Source organism: Enhydra lutris, unplaced genomic scaffold (genome assembly GCF_002288905.1).
Source record: "Enhydra lutris kenyoni isolate GAN:26980312 unplaced genomic scaffold, ASM228890v2 scaffoldscaffold21, whole genome shotgun sequence".
NCBI classification, from domain to species: domain Eukaryota; kingdom Metazoa; phylum Chordata; class Mammalia; order Carnivora; family Mustelidae; genus Enhydra; species Enhydra lutris.
Window position 1 is genome coordinate 23,426,150 of NW_019154105.1, and position 27,129 is coordinate 23,453,278.

The following is a 27,129-nucleotide window of genomic DNA, read 5'->3' on the forward strand; positions in this document are numbered from 1 at the left end:
TAAAAATAAAAAAATAAAATCAGCATAGTTGTTTTTCTCTTGTCGTTGCTTTTCAAGTGCAGGCAAGAACTGAATTAACTGGGCAAGAATGACAGAGGGAAACAAGGGAGGTAAGCATATTTGCAAGGGAGTGATTCTGTTAGTGGACCATGGACTATCAAGTGAGTAAAGGGAGATGGCAGACAAAAGGTGGTGATACATAATGAAAGTTTAATAGCATCAGTAGGTTAAAAGTCATCCTGAAGCTGAAGAATTGAAAGAGGGGGTACAAGGAGGAGTGAGTGAGTTGGAAAGATAGGGCAGGGTTAGAGATTAGAGCCCTTGACATAGAAATTTTGGAAACAGCATAGCAATTGACATTACAAAGGCTAGAGAAGTAGATGCCCAAGATGGGGTGAAGAACACCATCATTCAAAGTGAGGAGGTCAAAGAACGGAGAAGCCAAGTGAATCATCCATATGGATACTGAAATCTCCATTCATGGTAACAGGGTTGGTGGTGGAGAGAAAGGCAGTAAAATCAGAGCATTTTCAGTGGAGTGGAGGGAAAAGAAAGCTAACTAGGTGGGTTGAGAGAATAAGGAGTGGGAAAATGGGAGTGAGTATAGACAACTTTTTGGACAAGTTCTGCAATGAAAGAATGGAAAAATGATGGCTATGGTGGGAGGAGGGGGGGTCTGAAGAAGACATGGGATCAAGGGTTTTTTCAAGATGAAAGGTTCTTGAGAATATGTTTATAGAGTATAAGTCAGCATTCATGGGACTGATGCATTCGAAATGGAGAAATTAAATCTGTAGGAGAGAAGGGGGATGATGGCAAGAACAAAATTCTTCAGGAGACAAAAGCAAAATCCAAAGCAGAGTGGAGGACTTTGCTTTTCACAGAAAAAGGCACAATTGTTCTTTGAAATATGTAAAAAGAATACATAGGTGTATATTTGGGTAAAGAAATAGATTAGTCGGGGGGCGCCTGGGTGGCTCAGTTGGTTGAGCGGCAGCCTTCGGCTCAGGTCATGATCCCAGACTTCCAGGATTGAGTCCCGCGTCGGGCTCCCAGCTCCTTGGGGGGTCTGCTTCTCCCTCTGACCTTCTCCTCTCTCATGCTCTCTCTCACTCATTCTCTCTCAAATAAATAAATAAAATCTTAAAAAAAAAAAAGAAATAGATTAGTGGGTAAGAAAATAAGAGAGCTCGGGGTGCCTAGGTGGCTCAGTTGGTTAAGGGTCTATCTTCAGCTCAGGTCATGGTCCCAGGGATACCTGAGACCATGGGATAGAGCCCTGCATGTGTTTCCCCACTCAGTAGGGTGCCTGCTACTCCCTCTCCCTCTGCTGCTCCCCCTGCTTGTCCTCTCTCTCTGTGTCAAATAAATTTTTTTAAAAAAGAAAAGATGAGAGCTCATGACTGTTTCTATTTCCTCAATAAAATAGGAGACAGTCTTTAGCTGTTTTGGGGGGTTGAAAGTGTAACATATGGAGGAGAGTAAAGAGGACAGTTAGTTATCTTCTCAGAGATTAGGAGAATTTACCAGATGAATAAAGTGGGCTAGCTAGGAAGTATCAAGCTACCAGTAATATGTGTGGTCAAGAAATTGAAGTAAAAGAAACCATATCATTGTGGGATTTTGTTCAGTAAGAGTCAGCTGCTCAGGTGTAGGCAGAGGATGGATGGTTAGATTTAACCAGGGTTGGGGTTTTGCTTGGAGAAATATGGTGGGTAGCCAGAGTCAACAGACAAACCACAAAATGGAGGCTGATAAAGAGGAGCCAAGGAAAACATGAGATTAAAAGTGGTCAGCTGAGGTACTGGAAGCCCAATGTGGACAAAGAATTGTTTAGGGTGGGATCATCAATGAAAAGTCCCAAATGAACCAATGTGGTTAGAGCAAGGTATATTTATACCCAAGACCCACTAGCCCTCTAAGGTATCTTGTGAACTTGTTGAGGACCGTAAACATTTAGCAAGTACACTTTGAATTCCTGCTCCATGAGTGTTTTGTTCCTACAACTTTAATAATGTAATATCTAGCATTTATCGAGTGCCGCTAAGTGCCAAACACTGACGAAAATATCCTCCCTTCAAGGATGCCTCCCTTTAAGTGGGGAGAAAGAGCATCTTAAGTGCTGTAACAGAGATAATGTTCAAAGTGGCAACCCAGAGTAAATGCAATGACTAACTATAGGAAAGAATCAAGAAGAGCTTCAAAAAGAAGTTACAGTGATTAATCAAGGACAGCTAGGAGGTCACCAGGGGAAGAGAGGAGAGAGTGAAGAAACTCAGTTTCTCTCATTTACCAAAGTCCTCAGTTACCCATCAGAGTTACATATGATCCAAAGATAGATGACTGCAAAGCAGTAGGTAAATGACCCCAAAATTATCTTTCGTCAAAGTGAGCTCTTGCACGCAACCATTCACATTCGGACTCCAGTTCCAGACAGGGTGGGGTGGTGGGGTGCCTCGGGAGGGGCCCCCACACCTACCGCTCAGGGAAGATGGCGGGATCTTCGGCGGGAACCTAGTCACCAGAGAAGGGGAGATCACCATGGCGGCAGCTCTGGGAAGCAACTGGACTTCGTTGGGCTTGTGGAGCTCTCGGGGAGCATGGGACTCCTGGGGTTTACGGGGCTCACGGAGCTTACGGGGCTTGCGGGGTGCTTGAGGCTCGTAGGCTCTGTGGAACTCATAGGGTTCGTGGGGCTCATAGGACTCGTGGAGCTCATAGGACGCGTGGGGTTCAGATGTCTCCTCAGGCTCATCAGACTCGTCCCATTGGTCTCGGGGGCTCTGCTTGCTGGCCTCTTCCGGCTCCTCCGGTTCCTCAGATTCCTCCGGCTTCTCAGGACCCTCAAGCTTGTGCGCCTCCAGAAGCCTCAGTACTAAGGGCTTCCGATGGGCTTCGGAGGGAGCGGATAATTTTCTCGCGCCACGCCCATCCGGAAAGGCAGAGGAGTCTAAAAACTCCTCCTCCTCCATTAGTGCTTAGAAGCTCCAGCTGCACGCCGCGCTGATCCTCCAGGCGGGGCGCAGGCGCGCTCTGTGTCTTCTTCGGGGCCCCGCCCCGCCCCCACCCCGCCCCACCCCGCCCCACCCCCCACACCCCAGCCCCACCCCGCCCCACCCCGCCCCACCCCGCCCCACCCCGCCCCACCCCAGCCCCACCCCAAGCAGCGGGGTCTGGGGCCCTCCTCGCACTTTCTCCGGTTGCCAAGGGAACGCGTCTCGCTCTAGGCGCCCACCGTCGGAAAGGAACAGGCAGGCTCCCGACCCAGCTGTTCCTTGGGTTAAGGGCAAGGACTCTGGAGTGCTTCCCGTTACCCAGGCCTTGGGGACAACATAGCAGCTTCCGGTCTAGTTATGGCACCGCTCAGACAGCAGAACCAGGTCCCTGTTGGGTTCAGAGGTTCTGTGGCACCGGTTCTCCAGAGGCCTTTGTTCCTTAACCGTGCTGGGAGGGGTAATATTCTAAGGCCCTGGATCACTAAGATTGACTGCCATCAGTTTCTAATAAATGCACAACAGTCATAATGTGGGTGTGAGAGATGGGCGACACCAACATATCATCTGGTCCAAACTTAATATTCAGGAAAAATCTCAAATTCAGATTTTTTTTTAAGATTTTATTTATTTGAGGGGCACCTGGGTGGCTCAGTGGTTTAAGCCTCTGCCTTCGGCTCAGGTCATGATCTCAGGGTTCTGGGATCGAGCCCCGCATCGGGCTCTCTGCTCAGTGGGGAGTCTGCTTCCCTCTCTCTCTCTGCCTGCCTCTCTGCCTACTTGTGATCTCTCTCTGTCAAATAAATAAATTCTTTAAAAAAAAAAAGATTTTATTTATTTGATAGAGATCACAAGTAGGCAGAGAGGCAGGCAGAGAGAGGAGGAGGCAGACGCCCCACTGAGCAGAGAGCCGGATGCGGGGCTCGATCCCAGGACGCTGAGATCATGACCTGAGGTGAAGGCAGAGGCTTCAACCCACTGAGCCACCCAGGTGCCCCTCAAATTCAGATTTTTAAAGTTTTCTTCTTATGAAGTTCTACACACAGTCACAGAGAAACACGGGATTACAAGAATAAGACGTTCATCCACAACTTGTGTTTCATTACAGGGCACCTGTCTACTAAAGTGCACTATAAATCATTGTTTTTCATAAACCCTGTAATTATCATTGTATTTAAGTATAAGATTATGGTATGTGCTATGGTGAGAATAAATAAATAAATACATACATACATACATATGTACAAGATTGTACAATTGTATTTAAATACAATATACCAGAATTGTTATAGCCCTGTACCTGGCAAACTCCCCCCCCCCTTTAAATCATTATTAGACTAAGAGATTTTAAAAGGTAAGTCATCTGGCCCTCTCCCAATCTGGAGGAGTGCTTTCAGCCAATTTTCATGGCCATGATGATATGGTAGAGGAGAAAAGAAGTGGTAGGGTTTCCCTGATGTGGGGTTTTTGTTTTTGGTAGAAGACACTAGAGGTATTCAAGAATAAGTAATCTGTCCAAGTACATGATGAACCCAAGTACACTTTTTGCACACTATGGGTATTCCTTGGACATACTCTGTCTCACAGATGCAAAAAGTTAGAAATATTTGGGTTGTGGATGTCATCTAGAAGAATGAGAAGAGAGTGACATATTTGAATCAGGAAATCTGCTCCCTCAGACATGATATAAACATGTGCAGTACTGTATGGAAATTCAAGAATTATATCCCAAATACATGGAGAAATGAGAACTAAAGTGTTTTAACTCAACACGTGAACAATGAGGCAAGAGTTCTGTAAATTCACCTTAAAAAGGCACTCCTAAATCTGTACTAGTCCACCACTAAATGGAATGCCTTCAAGTATCATAACCTAGTGGTTATGTCTGTTCAAAAATTGCAGAGAGGAGAGAGCGCAAAGCCAACAGACTGCAAACGTTATATACGGCCAGTTCTTCAGGCCCTCTCGAGATGGATCTGTGACCTGATGCCACCACCATACATCAACAGATCCATGCTCACCAGGCACCTTTCTGACCTGACCCAGCTTCGCAGGGATTTCGATTACCAGGAGAGATTAGGATCACACAGAATTAATTCTGGTCCATATCACAGTTACCTATTTGCATTCTGATTTTATCCACCGATCTCATGAAACTGACTTACATCTTTCCCAGGAGAAATTTAGGAATCAATCTGGATTCTCTCTTTCCCTCACCCCTCTCCCTACCTCCAGTACACCAGCAACTCAAGTTCATCCTTCAAAGGTGTTTTTAATCCATTCTTTTCTTTCCATGTCCTTTTAGCAATGCCAGTCCCAGGCCACAATCATGTCTCTGGATTCTGAAGTGCCCTCAAACTGGTGGAATGACAATCATGACCCTCCAAACTATTTAGAATAAATCTCAAGCTTTGCACCACAAGATGCCCCAGGATCTTGGTCTTTGCCTCTCTCTCTCCAGTCTTCTGTGGGCTTGCCTCACCCCTGCTGTCTACATTCCAGCTTCCTCAGTCTTCTCTAACATATCAAACTCTTTCCCATTTCAGCATCTCACTACACCTGTCCCCACTGCCTGGAGCCCACTCCTCCCTTTCTTCACATACTGGCTCTTTTCTATCCTTTAGGGCTTGGCTTAAATATCACCCACTCAAGTCTTTCCAACCCACAGTAATTTTAAAAATGTTCCTGCCATTACTTTCTATCTCAGATCCTTGCCTCAACACAATTTATAATTATTTCATCTGCTTTTTTGTTTTTGTGTGTGCCTCCATAGCGAGAATATAAGCTCCTTGATGACAGGGACAGTCTCTGTCCTGGTAGTTGGTGCAGGCTCAGTGCTAAGTAGAGTGGACAGCTGTGAACAGCTATCATTCTCTCTGTTGTTTTCCTGCCTAGAATCCCTTTCTCCTTCTTCTAAAAGTAGAACCCATTCTTTCTGTGGGGAACTCATTCCACACGGTTGAGGGGGTTAATCCTGCCCCCCACCCCACCACCAGGTCTGGGCAATTTGGCAACAGGGATTGGTTCAGAGATCAATATGTGAGTTCAGCAGAACCAGTCTCCCCTCCATGAGATTTGCTGGATGGCTGTATTAAAAGAGAGGATCCATTTTACTCTGGGATCATGAGCTATATGGATGTTGTAGGCCTAGCGTCGAGAGCAGTTCCTTGCAGAGGGAATCTGAGAATGAAGCCAAAGAGAAGTTAGCAGGACCAGGAGATGGAGAGACAGCCTTGTTATCTCTGAACTCCTGAATCTGCCCATCCCTTAGATTTCCAGTATATTGAGCCCCTCCCCAAATGCCTTTTTTTGGCACACACAAATCTAAGCTGAATTTCCATCATTTTAACTGCAAGAGTTCTGGCATATAGTTGGTGGTCAATAAATGTTGACTAAATCAATAAGTGAAAAGACAGATTCATTCTTAGTGTGCTAACTACACTTAAAGTTTCTGAGCCTGGGAAGCTGGCAGTGGTCATTATTCTAAGGTAATGAATGCCACTGATGAGGCCCTATTGGAAAACCGGCAGCCAATCAAGCAGCCTCTTCAACAACCTGTCTTGGCTGAGTGTCATTTCAATAGGAACGCCTTTGTCATATACTTCCCTTGCTAGCCAGAGAGCATCTCACGTCCCTGTTTTTATTTTTTTTTTAAGATTTTATTTCTTTATTTGACAGAGAGAGAGAGAGAGACAGTGAGAGCAAGAACACAAGCAGGGGGAGTGGGAGAAGGAGAGGCAGGCTTCCCACTGAGCCAGGAGCCCAATGTGGGGCTTGATCCCAGGACCCTGGGATCATGACGTGAGCAGAAGGCAGATGCTTAACGTCTGAGGCACCCAGGCGTCCCTCAAGTCCCTGCTTTAATCATCCTTAGCATCAAGCAGCCACTGTCATGTCGCCATTCAATAGCTCTTCACTGAGGGAAAAAAGTCCAGCCACAACAGTTATTACCAAAATGCAGAAGCTAAAATCAGAGTGTGACAAAAACAAGACTGAACAGAGTTATCATTCCCTATCCAAAAAGCTTTTGGCATTACCTTTGAAATAAGTATCCAGGAACTTATATATACCCACAACTACCTTAGAAAATCTAAAGAAGAGATAGAATCAGAGTTCGGGGCTGGAAGTAGTCTGCATTTGATTTAATCCTTTTCCAGAGTGAACACCAAGACACAATATGGTTAAGGGATTTGTCCAAAGGGCAGTACTTGGCAATCTTTAGGGCTGAGACTGAAATCCAGGGTTTCTGACAATCCTGAATCACTGGGCGATCCATCTTCCATAGGGCAGATAAAGGAAGGTCTGACTGACCTTAGAAACCCAAGTGGCTGTTGTGATGTGACACTATTCAACATTATTCTGCAACTCTGAAGGTGAGAAAGTCAGTAACCTTAAAGTATCACTCTAACATCTCATCTCTCAGAGGGCAATTAACATCTTGCACATAAATGCCTAAGTTTAAGTACATTTTATTTCAATCCAATACTAGATAGTGGAGGTTATGTGCTAATATTCAAAGGGGTAATCATCTTCACTAAATTTGTTTTTTATTTTGCCACAAATCCCAAATTTTAAAAGGAAGGATTTGCAGAACAAATCCTTTTATCAGGGGCGCCTGGGTACCTCAGTCAGTTAGGCATGGTCTGCTCAGGTCGTGATCCAGTAGTCCTGGGATCTATCCCGGTGTCGGGTTCCCTGCTCAGCAGGGAGTCTGCTTCTCTCTCTGCCCCTCCCCATCTCCATGCTCAATATCTTTCTCAAATAGATAAATAAATAAATATTAAAAAATAAAAAAGAAATAGGGGCACTGGATGGCTCAGTCAGTTAAGTGTCTGCCTTCGGCTCAGGTCATGATCCCAGAGTCCTGGGATCAAGCCCCACATTGGGATCCCTGCTCAGCAGAGAGCCTGCTTCTGACTCTCCTTCTGCCTGACACTCCCCCTGCTTATGCTCTCTCTCTCTATGCCAAATACATAAATAAAATCTTTTTTAAAAAGAATTAAATAGAAATAGAAGTTTTAATTTTACCTTCATTTATTTCTTTTCCAGTACTCTTCCTTTAATTAAGTAGATGTGAAATTCTGACCTCTACAATTTTCCTTCTCTCTGAATAACTTCTTTTAAACATTTCTTGCAAGGCAGGTCTATTGGCAACAAATTCCTTTGATTTTTTTTCTTTTCTTTTTTTTTTTAAGATTTTATTTATTTTTGACAGAGATCAAAATCAGGCAAAGAGGCAGGCAGGCAGAGAGAGAGAGAGGAGGAAGCAGGCTCCCCGCCGAGCAGAGAGCCCGATATGGGGCTCGATCCCAGGACTCCAGGATCATGACCCAAGCCGAAGGCAGAGGCCTTAACCCACTGAGCCACCCAGGTGCCCACCTTGATTTTTTTTTCGTTTGAGAATGTCTTCTTTACTTTTGAGGATAATTTCACAAAGTATAGAATTCTAGGTTGGTGGGTTTTCTCTCTCAACACATTAAATGTTTCACTCACTCTCTTCTTGCATAGTTTCTGAGAAGAAGTACAATGTAATTATCTTTATTTCTCTATAGGTGGTTTTTTTCTTATCTTTAATTTTCTGCAGTTTAAAAATGATACGTCTATGTGTAATTTGGGGGCATTTATCCTGACTGGTGTTCTGGACCTTCTGGGATCTGTGGTTTGATGCCTAGCATTAATTTGGGGAAATCTGCACACTCATTATAGTTTCAAATGTTTCTTCTATCTCTTTTTTTCTTTTTGATCCCCCTGGTATTCCCATTACATGCATCTTACATTTTTCATAGTTGTCCTACAGTCCCTAGGTATTCTGTTCTGAGTTGTTTTTTTGTTTTTTTTTTTCCCCCTGATGTTGCATATGGTTCTGATGTCTCTTCTGTGTGGTTGTTTTTTGTTTTGTTTTGTTTTTTATTAAGTATGCTCCACCTCTAGCACAGAGCCCAATGCAAGGTTTGAGTTCATAACCCTGAGATCAAGACCCAAGCTGAGATCAAGAGTCAGACAGTCAACCAACCATTCCACTGGCTTTATGTAAGTTTTATAATTTTTCCTTGATAGCCAAACATGATGTACTAAGTAAAAGAAACTGCTATAAACAGACCTTCAGTAATGTGGTGGTGAGGTGTGGGAGGGAGAAGTGTTCTGCTGTCCTGTGATTGGTCTTAGTCTTTTAGTGAGCCTGTGCCTCTGGACTGTGAACTTCACATGTCTGCCTTTGTTTTCTTCTTTGCTTATGTGGGACGAAATGCCTAGAATGGGCTGGAGTTGGGTATTTCTCTTCCCCCGGTTAGGGTTTGATAATACCTCAGGAAGTTAGGTTCTGGTTAACTAGTTTTCCGTGAAGACAGTCCTTGTTAAGAAAGAAAGAGTGCTTTGGAGTATTACTAAATGGTTCCTTTTTCCCTCTTCTGGAAGCACTAGGGGATTTTTCTCTGATATTTGCTGTGGGATCCTCATCAGGCCTGTGGAGCTAAGACTCACAAAATTGTAGGGACCCCACTATGCCTGGATCCCCTGGAGTTTTTACTCATAGTCATCCATCTGAATCTCCAGCAATTCGTCAATCACAGTTCTGGTTTTCCCACCCTGGCACTGGTTCCCACAGTTGGTTTCCACTCATGAAGCTTTGCTCCAGGAAATTGTTATTCTCTGTATTCTCGTATTGGTTTCTTCAGTCTCGGGGGCAGGAGTTTGCCTTGTGTCCTCATCTCTCTTATGGATCTTAGAAGAGTTGTTGATTTTTAGTCTGTTTAGCTTTTTACTTGTTAGAATGGAGGGGCAGCTTCTGAGCTTCTTACATACTGACTAGAAACTGAAGTCCTTTTGTTTGTTTTTAAAAGATATTTATTTATTTATTTATTTATTTATTTATTTATTTATTTGACAGAGACACAATGAGAGAGGGAACACAAGCAGGGGAAGTGGGAGAGGGAGAAGCAGGTTTCCCTCTGAGCAGAGTGCCTGATGTGGGACTCCACCCCAGGACACTGGGATCAAGACCGGAGCCAAAGACAGATGCTTAAACGCCTGAGCCACTCAGGCGCCCTTTGTTTGTTTGTTTATTTTTTAAAAGCAAGACAAGACACTAAATTTAAAAATTGGATTTATATCATGTTTGTACATGAACAGAGTTATCATAAAATATTTCTAGTGAAGAAAGCTTATCTATGTATAAGAGCAAAATTCAAGTGTTTAAAAATCAAATCCTCAGTGTTCCTGTTCTAGTATATATCAGGCTCTTAAAAGAGAAGCCTTTTCTAAATCTTTCTAAATGCTATTAATTTCTATTTCTATGTATGTCTGATAATGCTTACTTTTCTCATTGCCTTATCCTGATATTTCTTTCCTTACAGTATTAAGTTAATCTACTTAAGGAAAGACACCTGGATTTTTACTTGAAAAGAGGTAGGTAGTTTCTTAAAATATTTTACTATAAATCTCATGCCATCGAAAAACTACAAATGGTTTGAATGCTTCCTAATGTTCACTTTAATTTTGTTGCTGAAAATCCAAATCCCCCCAAATATATTATTTTACCAATATTTTTAAAGTTTAAAATCTAAACACAGAGAGGCTCTTAATCAATTAACATTATCTTTGTGTATATGTCATGCATTAAGAAAATAGGAAATGGCTTATTCTTTTATTTGACAGAGGAAACCTTCGGCTTCAAACCTGTCACTCAACAGTCCCTAGTGAGATTTAGACTGACAGCTGCACAGTGGGTCTGGGCGTGGTCACTGCATATCTGCAGCCAGGTGTGCAATCAAGTCTTTGGCATCTTGCATAACGGAGGGTATTTCTGAGCCGTTCTCAGTCACTTGGGTTCCAAACAAGAACATCTTCCTGTCATTTCCCACCTCAGACAATGCCAACGCTTCATGGATATCTGTAATACGATAGGCTGCTTCGAGATCCTTCAACCCAGAATAGAAAAAGCATAGGAAAGAGCTGGTTATTTTGCAATCCTTTTGGATAGATACATTTATTATTCTCACTTATTGCTCTCAATGATCTCACCTTCATTTTAATGTAAAAGATATTGTTACCCCATTATTATGATCCCAGTGGTAGTCTGAATATAAATATTTTAATCAGAGTTATACCAGCAGTGGGGCATCTATCTGGCTTAGTTGGTAGCGCATGCAACTCCTGATCTTGGGGTTTTGAGTGTGAGCCCCCTATTGGGGATAGAGATTACTTACCAAAAAAATGAGAGAGAGAAAAATAAAGGGCAGCAGAATTATATCAGCAGTTATGAGCTATCATCAAGAAAGAATTTTTGGAATGAAATTAAACCATTCTAATACCTTAATCAATTTCCAAACACTGTAGCCAATCTGCTTCTATTTTTCTCCATTTCTTTATTTATCCAAATGATATTCAATAGGATCAATTTTTTAATTGAAGTATAGTTGACACACATTTACACTAGTTTTCAGTGTACAACATAATAATTTGACAACCCTGTATGTTATTCTATGTTCACCATAATTGTAGCTACCATCTCTCACCATACAATGCTATTATGATACCACTGACTTTATTCAGCATATGCCATTATATATGCTGTACCTTTCATCTCAGTGACCTATTCATTCCATAACTGGAAGCCTGTACCTCCCATTCTCTTTCACTCTTTTTTTTTTTTTTAGGATTTTATTTATTTGTTTGACAGAGAGATCACAAGTAGGTAGAGAGACAGGCAGAGAGAGGGGGAGAACCAGGCTCCCTGCTGAGCAGAGAGCCCAACACGGGGCTCAATCCCAGGACCCCGAGATCACGACCTGAGCCAAGGGCAGAGGCCCAATCCACTGAGCCACCCAGGTGCTCCCCGCTTTCACTCCTTTTTGCCCATCCCCCTACAGCTTTTCCCCCTGGCACCCACCAATTTGTTCTCTATACTTATTGGTCTATTTCTCCTTCTTGTTTGTTTGTTCCTTTGTTGTCTAGATTCCACATATAAGTGAAAGCATATGGTATTTTTCTCATTTCACTTAGCATAATAATCTCTAGGTCCACCCCTGTTCTCACAAATGGCAAGATCTCATTCTTTTTTATGGTGAGTAATACTCCAATATGTGTATATATGCTACATCTTCTTTATCCATTTACCTGTTGATGGACACTTGAGTTACTTCCTTATCTTACCTACTGTAAATGATGCTCCAATAATCACAGAGAGGCAATACCTTTTCAAAATGGTACTTAAGGTTTTTTGGGTAAATACTCAGTAGTGGAATTATTAGATCATAATGGTATTTCTGTTTTTAATTTTGTGAGGACCCACCATCCTGTCTTCCACAGTGCCTGTACCAATTTACTTTCTTGTCAACAATGGACAAAAGTCCTTTTTTCACATCCTTACCAACACTTATTTCTTGTCTTTTTGATTCTAGCCATTCTGACAGGTATGAAGTGATATCTCATTGTGGTTTCAATTTACATTTTCCTGATGATTAATGGTGTTGGGCATCTTTCTCATGTGTCTGTTGGACATCTGTATATCTTCTTTGGAGAAATGTCTGTTCATTGTATCTCCTACCTATTTTTTAATTGGATTATTTGCTTTTTGAATGTTGAGTTGGGTACGTTCTCTACATATTTTGCATATTAAGTCCTTATCAGATACATCATTTGCAAATATTTATTCCCAGTCAGTATTTGCCTTTTTTATTATTTATTTTATTTTATTTTTTTAAAGATTTTATTTATTTATTTGACAGAGAGGGAGCGAGAGAGGGAGAGAGAGTGCACATGAGCAGGGGCAGAGGGAGAGGGAGAAGCAGGCTCCCCACTGAGCAAGGAGCCTGATGTGGGACTCAATCCCAGGACCCCAGGATTATATGACCTGAGCTGAAGGTAGCCGCTTTTAACTGACTGAACCACCCAGGTGTCCCAGTATTTGCCTTTTTAAAAAGATTTTGTTTATTTGAGAGAGAGAGATAGAGAGACCACGAGCAGGGGGAAGCAGCAGAGGAGAAGGAGAAGTAGGCTCCCTGCTGAGCAGGAAGCCAACTTGGGGCTCCATCCGAAAACTGGACCGAGGATCACAGCCTGAGCCAAAGGCAGCCACTTAACTGCTTAACCCACTGAGCCACTTTTTGTTTTGTTGATGGATTACTTTGGTGTGCAGAAACTTTTTATTTTAATGTAGTCCCAACAGTTTATTTTTGCTTTTATCTCCCTTGCCTCAGGAGACATATCTAGAAAAATGTTTCTGGTGGCATCTGGCTGCAGTTGATACATTTCTAGATATTCATCATCCCAATATATTGCCTGTCTGAGATCAGAATTCACTTATTCTTAGAGCCTGTAGTGACATTTGAACAGTGTTAATAGATCCAGTAAACCTGTGTGCAATGTCTCAAGGTAATAAATTAATGATGGAATTGGAGAGGAAGAAAATATGAAGAAAATGTTGGATTACAAAGAGGGTTCTTTGTAGTCATAAAAGCACATTATGGATAGGGTGCCTGGGTAGCTCAGTCAGTAGAGCATGGAGCTCTTCATCACAAGGTCATAAGTTGGAGCCCCACATTGGATATAGAGTTTACAAGAAGGAGGAGGAGGAGGAGGAGGAGGAGGAAGAGGAAGGGGTGCCTGTATGGCTCAGTCAGTTAAGCATCAGCCTTTGGCTCAGGTCATGATCCTGGAGTCCCAGGGAGCCAGCCCCACACCTGGCTCCCCGCTCAGCAGGAGTCTGTTTCTCCCTCTGCCCCTCCCCCCAACTCATTGCATGCACTCTTTCTCTCTCTTTCACTCACTTACCATGCATTCTTTTCTGATCACAATGCCATGACACTAGTTATCAACCACAAGAAAAAGTCTGGAAAGAGCACAAATAGATGGAGGCTGAATAACATGCCTCTAAACAATGAGTGGGTCAACCAAGAAATCAAAAATTACATGAAGAAAGATGAACATGGAAATACAAGGTACAAAATCTTTGGGACATAGCAAAGGCAGTTCTAAGAGGGAAGTTTATAGCAATACAGGCCTTCCTCAAAAAGCAAGAAAAATCTCAGATAAACAACGTACCCATACACATTCAGGTGCTACAAAAAGAAGAACAAACAAAACCACAAACTAGCAGAAGGAAGGAAATAATAAAGATTGGAGCAGAAGTAAATGACATGGATACTAAAAATATAAATAAATAAATTCCTAGAAACATATAACCTGACAAAACTGAATTAGGAAGAAATAAAAATTTGAACAGACCAATTACCAGCAATGAAGTTGAATCAGCAAAAAATTCCCAACAAACATAAGTCCACACCACATGGCTTTACAAACGAATTCTACCAAATATTTAAAAAAGAGTTAATACCTATTCTTCTCAAAATACTTCAAAAAAGAGGAAGGAAATCTTTCAGATTCATTCTATAAGGCCAGCATTACACTGATACCAAAACCAGAGAAAGACACCACAAAAAAGAGCACTACAAGCCAATACCTCTGATGAACATAGATGCAAAAATTCTCAACAAAATATTAGCAAACCAAATCCAACAATACATTAAAAAAAATATTCACCATGATCAAGTGGGATTTATTCCTGGAATGCTAGAGTGGTTCAATAATTGCAAATCAAGCAACATGATACATCACATCGATAAAAGAAAGGATAAAAACCATATTTCAACAGTTGCAGAAAAATATTTGACAAGGTAATTAATCCTTTCATGATAAAAACCCTCCACAAAGTAGGTTTAGAGAGAACATACTTCAGCATAATAAAGGCCATATATGAAAAACCCACAGCTAACATCATACTTAATGGGGAAAAACTGAGAGTTCTCCCCTAAGGTAAGGAACAACACAAGGATGTCCACTGTCACCACTTTTATTCAACATAATACTGGAAGTCCTAGCCACAGCAATCAGCCAAGAAAAAGAAATAAAGGCATCCAAATCAGTAAGCAAGAAGTCAAACTTTCAGTATTTGCAGATGACATGACACTATAGAAAACCCTGAAGACTCCACCAAAAAAACTATTAGAACTGATAAATGAATTCAGCAAAGTTGCAAGATACAAAATCAATGTACAGAAATCTTTGCATTTCTATACATTAATAATGAAGGAGCAGAAAGAGAAATTAAGGGAAAAAAGTCTCATTTATAAGTGCACCAAAAATAATAAAATACCCAAGAATAAACCTAACCGAGGAGACAAAAGACCTGTATTCTGAAAAGTATAAAACTTTGTTGAAAGAAACTGAAGACAATACAAAGAAATGGAAAGACATCACATGCTCATGGAGTAGAAGAACAAATATTGTTAAAATATCTATACAACCCAAAGCAGTATACAGATTTAATGCGATAGCTACCAAATACCAACAGCATTTTCCACAGAACTAGAACAATTATAGAATTTGTATTGAACCACAAGACCCCCAAAAGCCAAAGCAATCTTGAAAAAGAAAAACAAAACTGGAGGTAGCACAATTCTAGACTTGAAGTTATACTACAAAGCTGTGTTAATCAAAACAGTATGGTACTGGCACAAAAACAGACACAGATCAACAGAATAGAGTACAAAGCCCAGAAATTAACTCAAAATTACATGGTCAATTAATCTAGGATAAAGGAGGCAAGAATATGCAATGGGAAAAACAAATAGTGTTGGGAAAACTAGAGAGCAACATGCAAAAGAATGAAACTAGACCATTTTCTTATACAATACACAAAAGCCAACTAAAAATGGATTAAGGACCTAAATGTGAGACCTGAAACCATAAAAATCCTAGAAGATAGCACAGGCAGCAATTACTCTGAAACTGGCCATAACAACATCTTTCTAGATACTTCTGCCAAGGTAAGGCAAACAAAAACAAAAATAAACTATTGGAACTACACAAAAATAAAAAGCTTCTCCACAGCAAAAACAAAACACAACAAAATTAAAAGATAACCTACTGAATGGAAGAAGATATTCACAAATGACCTATCCCATAAAGAATTAGTATCCAAAATATATAAAGAACTTACACAACTCAAAACACACAAAAAAACGAATAATCCAATTTAAAAAAATGGACAGAAGACATTAACAGATGTTTTCTAAAGAAGACATACAAATGGCCAACAGACACATGAAAAGATGCTCTCAACACATTACTCATCATCGGGGAAATGCAAATCAAAACCACAATGAGTTATCACCTCACACCTTTCAGAATGGCTAAAATCAAAACCACAAGAAATAACAAGTATTGGCAAGAATGGGAAAAAAAGAAAGCCTCATGCACTGTTGGTGGGAATGTAAACTGGTGCAGCCATTGTGGAAAATAGTATGGAGTTCCTCAAAAGAGTAAAAATAGGGGCGCCTGGGTGGTTCAGTGGGTTAAAACCTCTGCCTTTGGCTGGGGTCATGATCCCAGGGCCTTGGGATGGAGCCCCGTATCAGGCTCTTTGCTCAGCAGGGAGCCTGCTTCCTCCTCTCTCTCTGCCTGCCTCTCTGCCTACTTGTGATCTTGTCAAATAAATAAATAAATAACCTTAAAAAAAAAAAGGAGTAAAAATAGAACTATCCTGGGAGACTGGCTGGCTCAGTCAGTAGAGCAAATGACCCTTGAGCTCAAAGTCATGAGTTTGAGCCCCACACTGGGTATAGAGTTTACTTTAAATAAAAAAATAGAACTACCCTATAATCGAGTAATCACACTACTGGGTATTTCCCCAAAGAATAAGGAAACACTAATTCAAAGGGATATATGCACCCCTATGTATACTGAAGCATAATTTACAACTGTCAAACTATGGAAGCAATCCAAGTATCTATCAATAGATGGTTAAACAAGATGTAAAACACACACACACACACACACACACACACACACACACACACACACACAGGAATATCACTCAGCCATTAAAAAGAAGGAAATCTTGCCATTTGCAACAACGTGGATGGATCTACAGAGTACAATGCTAAGTGAAATAAGCCAGTGAGAGAAAGAAAAATACCATATGATTTGCTCCATGTGAAATTTAAGAAACAAGAGAAACAAAGGAAAGAAAAAGAGACACCCCCCAAAAACATGCTCTTAACTATAGAGAACAGTTTCCAGACAGGAGGTGAGTGGGGGGCTGGGTGAGATAGGTGAAGACAATTAAGAGTATACCTACCTTGATGCACACTGAATAATATTTGAAACTACTGAATTACCGCATTATACACCTGAAAGTAATATATATTGCTGTATGTTCACTGGAATGAAAATAAACTTTTAAAAATGTCATTTAAAAAAATAAATGGAAAGCTATGTATAAAGAAGATAACCATAAGCAAAGTAAAATAATAGTCAACAAGTTGCTGAAGAAGATACACAGAACGCCTATAAGTAATAAAGGATTATTTTTCTGAAAGATAGGAAAGATTTCTACAACTCAAATAAGAAAAGATAAACAACCTAATAGAAATTTGGGAAGAGATATTAAAAGAAAATTCACAGGGGCGCCTGGGTGGCTCAGTCAGTAGAGTGACCGACTCTTCACATCCACTCAGGTCATGATCTTGGGGTTGTGGGATCAAGCCCCATGTTGGGTTCAGCACCGGGCATGGAGCTTGCTTGAGATTCTTTTTCTGCCTCTCCTTTAGCCCCTCCCTTCTCTCTCACTTGCTCTGTCTCTAAAAATAAATAAAAAAAAAGACAATCCACAGATGTGGAAATGAGTTTCAAAGAATGAAATGAATCTGAAACTAATAACCAACGCACATCTGAAAAGATGTTGAAGCTGAACCAGTAATTAGGGAAATGCAAATTAGAATAACGGGATAAAATTTCAGCCCCATCAGACTGGCAAAAATGAAAAAGGTTGACAATACCAAGTACTGAAATGGAGTTGCAAAAATCGGTCATATTCTGCTAGCTGGAGAGTAAATTGGTGCAATATCTTTGGAAAGCAGCTCGGTAAGATCTAGTAAAGCTGATGATGTGCAAATCTGAAAACCCAGCAATTTCTCTTCTAGATATATGCACTAGAGAAATGTTGATACACATCTACAAGGAGACACATACATGAAGATTCACTGTAGCACTGTTTATAATAATAAACCATTAGAAATAACCCAAACACCCAGAATGAAAATGGTAAAATTGTGGTATATTCATGCAATGGAATACTATAGCGCTCACTTGCATGTACCATGGTCTTTGTAGTTAATGGTATGTAAGATGCTCCCGTTTAAAACAAAACAAAACAAAAGCTCCAGCTCCTCTTTTAAATATAATCTGCAGGACTAGCTTCTGTGCTGGACTGGAACATAGATTCCTTTAGGTGGTCGTTTGTAATTACTTAGTTTACTGCCATTAAGCATTCACCCTCAGAAGTAGTGGGACAATTAAGTTCCCTAATGACTGGCTATCTTAAAGCAATTGAAGGAGGGGCTTTACTATTACAATGCTGTAGATGTTTAGTATTTTTTACTTTTTTTATTGTGGTAAAATACACATAACAAAATTTATCATCTTAACCATGCATGAGAGCACAGTTCAGTACATTCACGCTGCTGTACAACTAACTGTCCACCTCCAGAAGTCTTTTCATCTTGCAAAACTGAACCTCTGTACCCACAAAGCAGTAACTCCCATTTCTCCCTCCCCAAACCCAAGGCAACCATCGCTAGTATAAACCCTGTACCCATTAAACAATGACTCCTCCTTCTCCTCTCCTCTCCTCCCATTCCCTTGTAACCTCCAATTTACTTTCTGTCTCTATGAACTTGACTACTCCAGGTACCTCATGAAAGTGGGATCATATAATATTTGTTGTTTTCTTGCTGGGTTATTTCCCTTAGCATAAGGTCCTCAAGGTTTATCTGTACCACAGCATGTGTCAGAATTTCCTTTTCTAAGGCTGAATTGTCTGTATGTATCATGTTTTATTTATCCATTCACCTATGGAGGGACACTTGGGTTGCTTCTACCTTTTGACTATTGTGAATAATTCTGTTGTGAATATGGATGGATGAGTATCTGTTCACGTTCCTGCTTTCAATTCTTTTGAGTATACACCCAGACGTGGAATTGCTGGATATGCAAATTCTATTTTTAATTTTTGGAAGGAACTGCCATACTGTTTTCTAAAGTGGCTGCACCATTTTACATTCCCAACAACACTGCACAGGGTTCCAATTTCTCCAGGGTTGTTTGTTTTATATTTTTTAAGTGTGTGTAATAAATTCAGGTCAGGCTAATTGATCTAAAGCAAACTATTCCTTTATGTATGGTAGACGCTCAAATATGTTGTTGAAATCAATTCAACCACCAGTAAATATTTACTGAATTAAATTCAACGCATATTTGTTGCATTTCTACTATGCTTGTCCAGTATAAGGGACACAAAGATGAATAATGGTTTTTATTTTCAAGGAGTTTATAATCCAATAGATCTTATATGTCTAAATTAAACTGCATATACAGCATATTGTTAAATATCTAGCTATTAAAAGTAGACATTTCTATTTCTTTAAGTAATAATAAAACTATTAAGTGAAACTTAGAGTTGCCCAGATTTTTACCTGTTTGTTTGCAAATACAACCAGAGGAAGGATTGGGTTTGTTTCAATTAATTGATGAAGGTGTTTCTTGGCTTCAGGTAATCTGTTGTGATCAGCTGAATCCACCACAAAGATCAGCAGCAATCCTCTGGATAGATACATTTCCCAATAGGAACGGAAAGGTTCACTGCCACCAACTACAGAGAACAGCAGAGAAAAAATACACCAAAAACATAGCAGAAGCAGCTGCTGAGAAGGCAGGGAAGACACTCTTAGTTAATTTCCAAACACTGGACAGGTGTTCTGATAAAACGCCACTGTGTCAGAGTGTATCTAATTCTGAGAATGACCAGAGGCATGTTACTAGGGAAATGGCTGGTGGGAATATTTACCCTCCATAAGTGGTTCAATCATTCTGGGACACAAAGACTCAGCATAAAGACTAGATACTACCTTGAATACAGTGGATGCCCCCTGACCTGTAACACAGAGCAGCCATGGGGGGCACCACCTAACAGTTGGGCTCAGAAAATGGGAGTACGTCACTAAAATAATTCAGGGGGGTAGGTTAAAACACACCTTTCTCCAAAATAAGTTTTAAATAGACGAATTCCCTGGCCAGACTCACTTGCACAGTCTTTTCCTTTTATCAAAATCCCAGAACTAATTTCTCCTCTTAACACTGAACTAAGATTTAATAGGATCCTGTGGGCATTAAAGAAAGAAAATGCCTTTGGATTATTTCATTCCACTGATTCTTCCCAGAAGAAAGTTTCTGGCAATGATAATAATATATACACAATGAATTTAGTTTTGATTTTCTCCTAGAACAGAGGCTGGCAAACTATGGCCCACAGTCTAAATCTGGCCCCACTGCCTATTTTTGGAAGCACAGGAACAAAGAATGGATTTTACATCTTTAAATGCTGCGGGGGGAGAGAAAGAATAACATTTCATGACATGTAAAAATATCATATTTGGATTTCAGTGTCTACAAATAAAAGTTTATCAGAACACAAACGTGGACTTGCCACGTATTGTCTGTATTGTCTGTGGCTGCTTCCATGGTACCACAGAGTTTAGTGGCTGCCTAGAGACCATGTGGCCCCCAAAGCCTAAATTATTTACTCCCTAGCCCTTTACAGAAAAAGTTTGAAGACCCTTGTTTTAGAAACTTAACAAAAACATTTAAAATACTTCTGGGAAAGGGTCTTGATTTGTCTGTTCTTTGTTTGAATTAGCTAGGCTAATTCCCTAAATAAAGCATTTTGTGTTACTAACTTTTTAAAAGAATGTTGTGTAATCTTCTAAGTAATTCATATGGTTTCAACATATTTAGTTTAAGCATGAATGAACATTTGGGTTGTTCCTCATTTTTGTGTGTCTGTGTGTGATACCATCACATTTCACCTATATTGGGATTTTCATCTTTTTGTTATTAACTTCTAACTTAATTGCAATGTATTCAAAGAACATGGTTTGGATGATGCCCCTTCTCTGAAAAATTTATTAACACCTGTTGTATGGTCCACCAGGTGGTCAGTTTTGATAAATGTTACATGAATCTTTGAGAGGAACATGTATTTTAGCTTTGGGATGTAGCTAAAATTGTCTAATTGAACAATCTTATATTGTCCATTGGATGAAACTTGTTGGTTGTGTCTATATTCTCTGTATCCTTGCTGATTTTTTTCCTCTTTGATTTTAATAATTTGACAATACGTTGAAAATCCCTCACTCCAATGGTAGATATGTCCATTTCTTCCCCTAATCAGATTCTCCCTTTCTTTTTCATTCCTTTGTTCCTTCCTTCCTTATTTTGAGACTATTTTTCTAGCTATCTATTTGGTTAAAATTATTATCTCTTCTATAGCTTCTGAACAAATTAAAACCTGTATTCCAGATAATGTTGTTAGCTGAAAGATTTGCCTACACGTTGACCAGTTTCTCTGCCCATATTTACTTTCTGTAACTGGATGAATGGAAAAATAAAAAGGTGATTACAGTAATCTAAGGGAGAGATGGTGTAGGTTCCAGCTGACATAAGTGCAGTAGGAAAAGATGTAACTGATGAATTCCAGCTTTGTTTAGAGGTAGAAAAACTCCTAGTGTTTTATTTGTGGACTAGAGTTGGGGGTACAAAAGGAGACATCAAGGGTGACTCCTATTTTTCTGGCTTGTAACACGATAGATAAGGAACCATTTACGGACCAGTAGATTATAGGGAAAGGAACAGATACGGAGATAAAGCAAGCACTTTGTCTCGACCATTTTAGGTTTGAGAGGCCAATTAGATATCCAGGTGAAGAGGTCAGGTGACCTTTGGATATGCTCGGGTTGGATAGATAAATCTGGGTGTCATTAACACAGAGATGGTATTTAAGGCCAATAGGATGGATGAAATCATCCAAGGAGAGAATGTAAAGAACCGAATATAATGGAACTTTGGGGAACGACACTATTTAGAGAGGGGATGACCCCAGAATTACTGTAGCATAGAGACTTCTGGGCTGCCCTCTGGTTACAAAAAGAGATTTGGGGCTTGTTTATAGTTGCATTTGCAGAGAAGGAAGTATGTGTATTTGCTGTATTTACTTGGATTGAATGTTTCTTGGGGTAGTGAGGGAATTGACAGCGTATTATAGGAGGGGGTGCTATAGCCTTCCTTGCAGCTCCCTCTCATGCCAGCACTGAAAAAAGGAGGAAGTAAGAAAAGGAAGTGATTTCCTCCACACTGAACTATTAAACTACATATGCATTCTAAAACCGTAGGCAAACCTGACCCAGTGTGACTTTTCATAAGGGTACAATGATGCTATCAATAGGTCTGGCTTAAGGTGTAAGAAGATACGCCTATCCTGTTAGTCATGAGAAAGCAGGCTTACTCTCCAGAAACTCCATCTGGCTATCCTCGGTGTTGATGCATACTGCATTGAAACCTTGGGTGGGTGCCACGCTGTGCTGGACTCTGTTTAAAGCAAGAGAGTGCAGAACACTGGTCTTTCCTGCTCCGTCGAGGCCCAACACAAGGATCTGCTTATTTTTCTCCTGTGAAAACAAAAGACCAATCAATAAACTCATGCAACCAGGGGTTTGTTTCCCTGGCTCCTGGCAGTGCATCTGCCTGTGGTAGGACCCAATAATAATTGTGGAATTGTAAACCAGAACAAAAATTCATGAAACATTTAATATGTCTAGGAGCACCTGGCTGTCTCAGTCGGTAGAGCATGGGACTCTTGGTCTTGGGGTCGTGATTTCAAGCCCCATGTTGGGTGCAGAGTTTACTTAAAAAAAACAAAAATTAATAGAACTAGGACAAACTGTACCAGTCTGTATTTTATAATCAGCAATTAGTTATGTGGTATTAATCACACCCCCCAACTAGAATGGTGGTGATCAATCTATTAAATATAGACTATATATAACAGGATTTATAGGTGGTGCCATAGATCACAGGATGTGATCTTCACTTTGCTGCTTGAGTTCATGTCCACTGCGGATTGTAACAGAATTCAGTTTGTTGTTTGGGATCTTGGGACATCTGTGGTTCATGCACACACTATGCCATTCAGCGTGTAAGCACCCGGTCTCATAGTATTGATCTGTTTTCTTTTCCCAATTGGATCACTAACTAGATAAAAGACTAGGGGAAGTTTCCCCTCTTATACTTTTTAATAGAAGTATCATGATTAAATGAAAAGGCTAAGGTTATAGAAACTGTTAGGTTCCAATCACAAATGAACATTTATTTTAGAATCAGATGTTAAAACCTGTTGAACTTGACATAAACTTTAGAAAGAAGCATTCCACCAACATACCAGACTTAGAAATTTTTATAACAAGTGATTGAGAGACAAGAAGGGCAGGTTGGTATGAAAAGTTCAGAGTGCTCAGAAAAGTGACTTTTAGGGTGCAAAATTTAATGTGAACAGTAATAAAGGACTAACAATACAAATTGCCCACAGGAATTCAATTCTATTTCCCAAACTGCCTACTGAAGAAGTTTCTCATGCACAAAAACACCAGTAATTGTCTTCAATGACATTGGTTTGGAAGTAACAATAATATTTTACATTTATACTTGAACACTAAATATTGATGTTAGATTTAGACTGGTTTTCTAGTAAAAAGTGAATTTTTTTTACTATCTCACTTTTTCTTTTTTTGAAAATAAGATCTATGTGAAAGTGAGATGTTTGAAGATCTGGTCTAGTAGGGTCTTGTATAGACAGCATAATTTATGAAAACTGTCTTGTGAATAGAAGAATTAGAAAAAGTACATGTTTGTTTTGGAATTTTTTTTTAAGGATTTTATCTATATATTTGACAGAGAAAAATCACAAGTAGACAGAGAGGCAGGCGGGGGCGGGGGGGGGGGGAAGCAGGCTCCCCAGCGAGTAGAGAGCCTGACGCGGGGCTCTATCTCAGGACCCTGAGATCATGACCTGAGCCAAAGGCAGAGGCTTTAATCCACTGAGCCACACAGGTGCCCTCTTTTTGGAATTCTTGATGGCTCTTAAAGCAAATGGTATTTCCATAGTTATTTTCTATCTTCATCCCCATTCCCTCCCATCTGCATCTAAACATGAGAGCATCATTCTGGAAGTGTGGTGAGGAAGAAGAACTTCATGGATAGAGAATATCTCATAGGATGATTTAAATTGCATGCTCTAAAGCAGATTTGGGCCCAAGAAATTGCTGTAGGGTGTGAATTGTGTCCCCCTTACTGTCTCCACCAACAGCCCAGTCAAGACTACCCCAACATACTTTATCAATTCCAACAAGCAATCCTCCCTCCATTTTAACATCTCCAAAACGAGGGTTTTACAATTCATGGTGTGTCTTTTTTTTTTTTTTTTTGGAGAGAGAGAGAGAGAGCGGGGTTGGGGGAAGGGGCAAAGGGAAAGGGAGAATCTTAAGACTCCTAGCTGAGCACACAGCCCCACGGGGGGCTTGATCTCAAGACACTGAGATCATGACCTGAGCTGACATCAAGAGTTGGATTCTTAATCAACTAAGCCACCCAAGTGTCTGGGTATGCCATATTTTGATTGGCAGCATTTTTTTTTCTTTCTCAGCGGTGCCAAAATAATGGTATCTGAGATCCTAGGAAATATTGTGAGTAAAAACGGTTCCCTACTCTCCTTCCAACCACATGGCTGTCCCTACTCTATCCTGTCTAGAAATTCTGCAGTCACTGCTTACATTTTACTTTATTTTTTTTTTAGCAAAACACATGCTAAAATACATGCTTTCTTATGTTGATCATCTCTTAAGGAAAGCTAGGATTATTGTTAAACCAAAAGTTCTGACACAATTTGTGATTTTGAGCACCACTGTTCCCTGTCAATAGTCATTATTTTAACCATATATGGGTCTATAATAGTTTGTTTTACCAGAGATCAAATCGCCGTTAATAATTCAAATTGTTTAGAACCAGAAAGCACCTGTGAGCTCAGAAACTCCAGGAGCAAGAAGCTTATTAAGCTGATCCAAACAATGCCAGTTTTTTCTTTCTTTTTATCCTACACCCCCTCAATTTTTTCACTGTGGTAAAATACACATAAATATAATAGAAATAAAATATAATATAAAACATACCGTCTTACCCACTATTAAGGATACGATTCGGTAGTATTAAAATACGTTCAGAATGCTGAGACTGTAGTCATTGCCATTCTCCCTCCCCTCAGAGCCTCAGGCAACCACCAATTCTACTCTATGACTTTGACTCCCCTAGGTACCTCATATAAGTAGTCATAGTATTTCTTTTTTCTTTTCTTTTCTTTTTTTTAAGATTTTATTTATTTGACAGACAGAGATCACAAGCAGGCAGAGCGGCAGGAGGGGGGAAGCAGGCTCCCCGCTAAGTAGAGAGCCCGATGTGGGCCTCGATCCCAGGACCCTGGGACCATGACCCCCGCCGAAGGCAGAGGCCTCAAACCACTGAGCCACCCAGGCGCCCCCATAGCATTTCTTTTTGCGATTGCAGTGCCTGGTTTCTGAGACCTCTCCGTTAAAACTTTGCGACCACCCTCGTGGGCGCTGGTGGTGGGAAAACAATGGAAGCAGTAACCACGGAGAAAGTCCAGCCCTCGGACGCACCTGCACGAATTCAGGAACCCCGCACCACGGAGAGCAGCTGGACAGAGTCCGCGGGCCGCGAGGGCTCGGGGCTGGTGTCGGTGAGGGAGGCGGGATGCCCGCAGGTGCCGCTTCCGCCCGGTGCGGACCAACCGCGACCTCCTCTTCCTCACCGCGGCACCACCCGCGGGAGGTGGGCGGGGGGACGCAGGGGCAGGGTTAGGGCTGAGGGTAAGGCAGGTGACAGGGAGAAGGGGCCAGCGACGGGTCTTGGGAAGCTTGGCACATCCCCTTCCATCCACAGAGTAAAATGCCCTCAAACCCAGACCCGATTCCCTCCCGCGCGGGTCGGGGCCTCGGACGTAACAGAGCCGGCGGCGCTCGGGCCTGACCGTCCACAATGGCCTTGGAGAGCCGGGCGAGGCCCCGGTCCCTTACCGGCGGCTCTAGCGGGGGCTTTGTCAAGGCGCTGTTGTCCTTCTTCTCTTTCTCTTCTTTTCCCTTGAGTTGTTCCTTCTCTTTCTCGGTCTCCCGCTCTTTCTTTTCCTCCTCTTTACAGTTACTATTATCCTCCTTTCCTTTCTCTTTTCCTTTAATTTTCTCCTTAACCACCTCCGTCTTTTTCTCTTCCTTTCCTTTTTCCCGAATTTTCTCTTTCTCTGGCTCCTTCCCCTTCTTCATCACCTTCCCCTTATCATTCACCTTCCCCTTCTCTATCACCTTCCCCTTCTCCATCGCCTTCCCCTTCTCCATCGCCTTCCCCTTCTCCATCCCTACCGCCCTAATTTCCTCTATCCGCGCGCCCGCGCGCTGGAGCCTGGGCCCTGGGTCCCGACAGGTGTGGCCCCCGTGGCGGACTCAAGGTGGAGACGTAGGTCCACGCGGACAACACCCGCGGTCACTCCGCGGCCGAGGCCAGTACCCCGGCGCGCTGGCTGCTGCCGCGCACCTGACGCCCGCTAGCGGGAGTCTGCGGCGCCGCGGATTCGCCGAACCCGGGGCGGGGGAGAGGATAGAGGGGAGAGCCAGAGGGAGCATTGAACATAGGGAGGAGGGGAGGCCCAGCTGCGAGAGTTGGGAGAGGCCCGTGGGAATAATCTTCAGGGTAGGAAAATCGCCCTAGGCGACCCCGGAGGTCGCACAATGCCCCCGATTCCCTCGTACTGAGCGCAGTGTCTCAGAAAGGCCTTCCAAGTCGGCCCAGTTCCTGGCGTGTCACCTCCCCCACATCATCCTAGAGCCGCCCGGCCCACGTGTCTCCCATCGGAAGAACGCTTTGGAAGCCAGCGCCCAGAGTGTCCCAAGGTTTCCCCGCCAGTTATCACAAGTCTGAAAGTGAAGTCGGTTATCTTCCCGCCCTCCGACCCGTGTTAATTCCACAAGGAAGGTCTAGAGGCCGATATCCAGGATGCTTAAGAGAAACATGCACAGTTCCTTTATTTTAAATTCCGGCTACACGTCGCTTAAATAAAATTACCTGGAGATTAAATTAGTAGTCCGCCAGGAAACAGATACTAATGATGATGGGTAATAAAACTACA

At 41.6% G+C, this 27,129-nt stretch overlaps 2 protein-coding genes across 2 annotated transcripts in view; both read right to left on the reverse strand.

Moving 5' to 3' along the window:
* The window catches only part of LOC111149349 (theg spermatid protein like), a 53,882-nt gene extending 50,895 nt beyond the window's left edge, over positions 1–2,987 (reverse strand). The window contains exon 1 of the mRNA XM_022506345.1: positions 2,480–2,987. Within this exon, the coding sequence (XP_022362053.1) occupies positions 2,480–2,972 (493 nt within the window). The 5' untranslated portion in view covers positions 2,973–2,987. The remainder of the gene's footprint in view (positions 1–2,479) is intronic.
* A 7,399-nt stretch (positions 2,988–10,386) lies between these two features.
* LOC111149326 (ADP ribosylation factor like GTPase 9) lies at positions 10,387–26,278 on the reverse strand. The gene is made up of 4 exons (XM_022506320.1): positions 26,027–26,278; positions 22,390–22,552; positions 19,526–19,701; positions 10,387–10,909 (listed from the first exon to the last, which is right to left on the reverse strand). The coding sequence occupies exons 1-4, from the start codon at positions 26,267–26,269 to the stop codon at positions 10,730–10,732; spliced, it is 762 nt and encodes a 253-aa protein (XP_022362028.1). The 5' UTR covers positions 26,270–26,278; the 3' UTR covers positions 10,387–10,729.
* Positions 26,279–27,129: the final 851 nt, after the last annotated feature.

Bases quoted from the DNA above. Each gene is read 5' to 3' on its own strand.
- LOC111149326 (XM_022506320.1), bottom strand. From the start codon at position 26,269: ATGAAGAAGGGGAAGGAGCCAGAGAAAGAGAAAATTCGGGAAAAAGGA. The intron at 22,553-26,026 runs GTAAGGGACCGG...TTGTTTTCACAG, and splicing joins AGCCCCCGCTAGAGCCGCCG to GAGAAAAATAAGCAGATCCT. The intron at 10,910-19,525 runs GTAAAAATCTGG...TCTGGGTTGAAG, and splicing joins TTGTATTTGCAAACAAACAG to GATCTCGAAGCAGCCTATCG.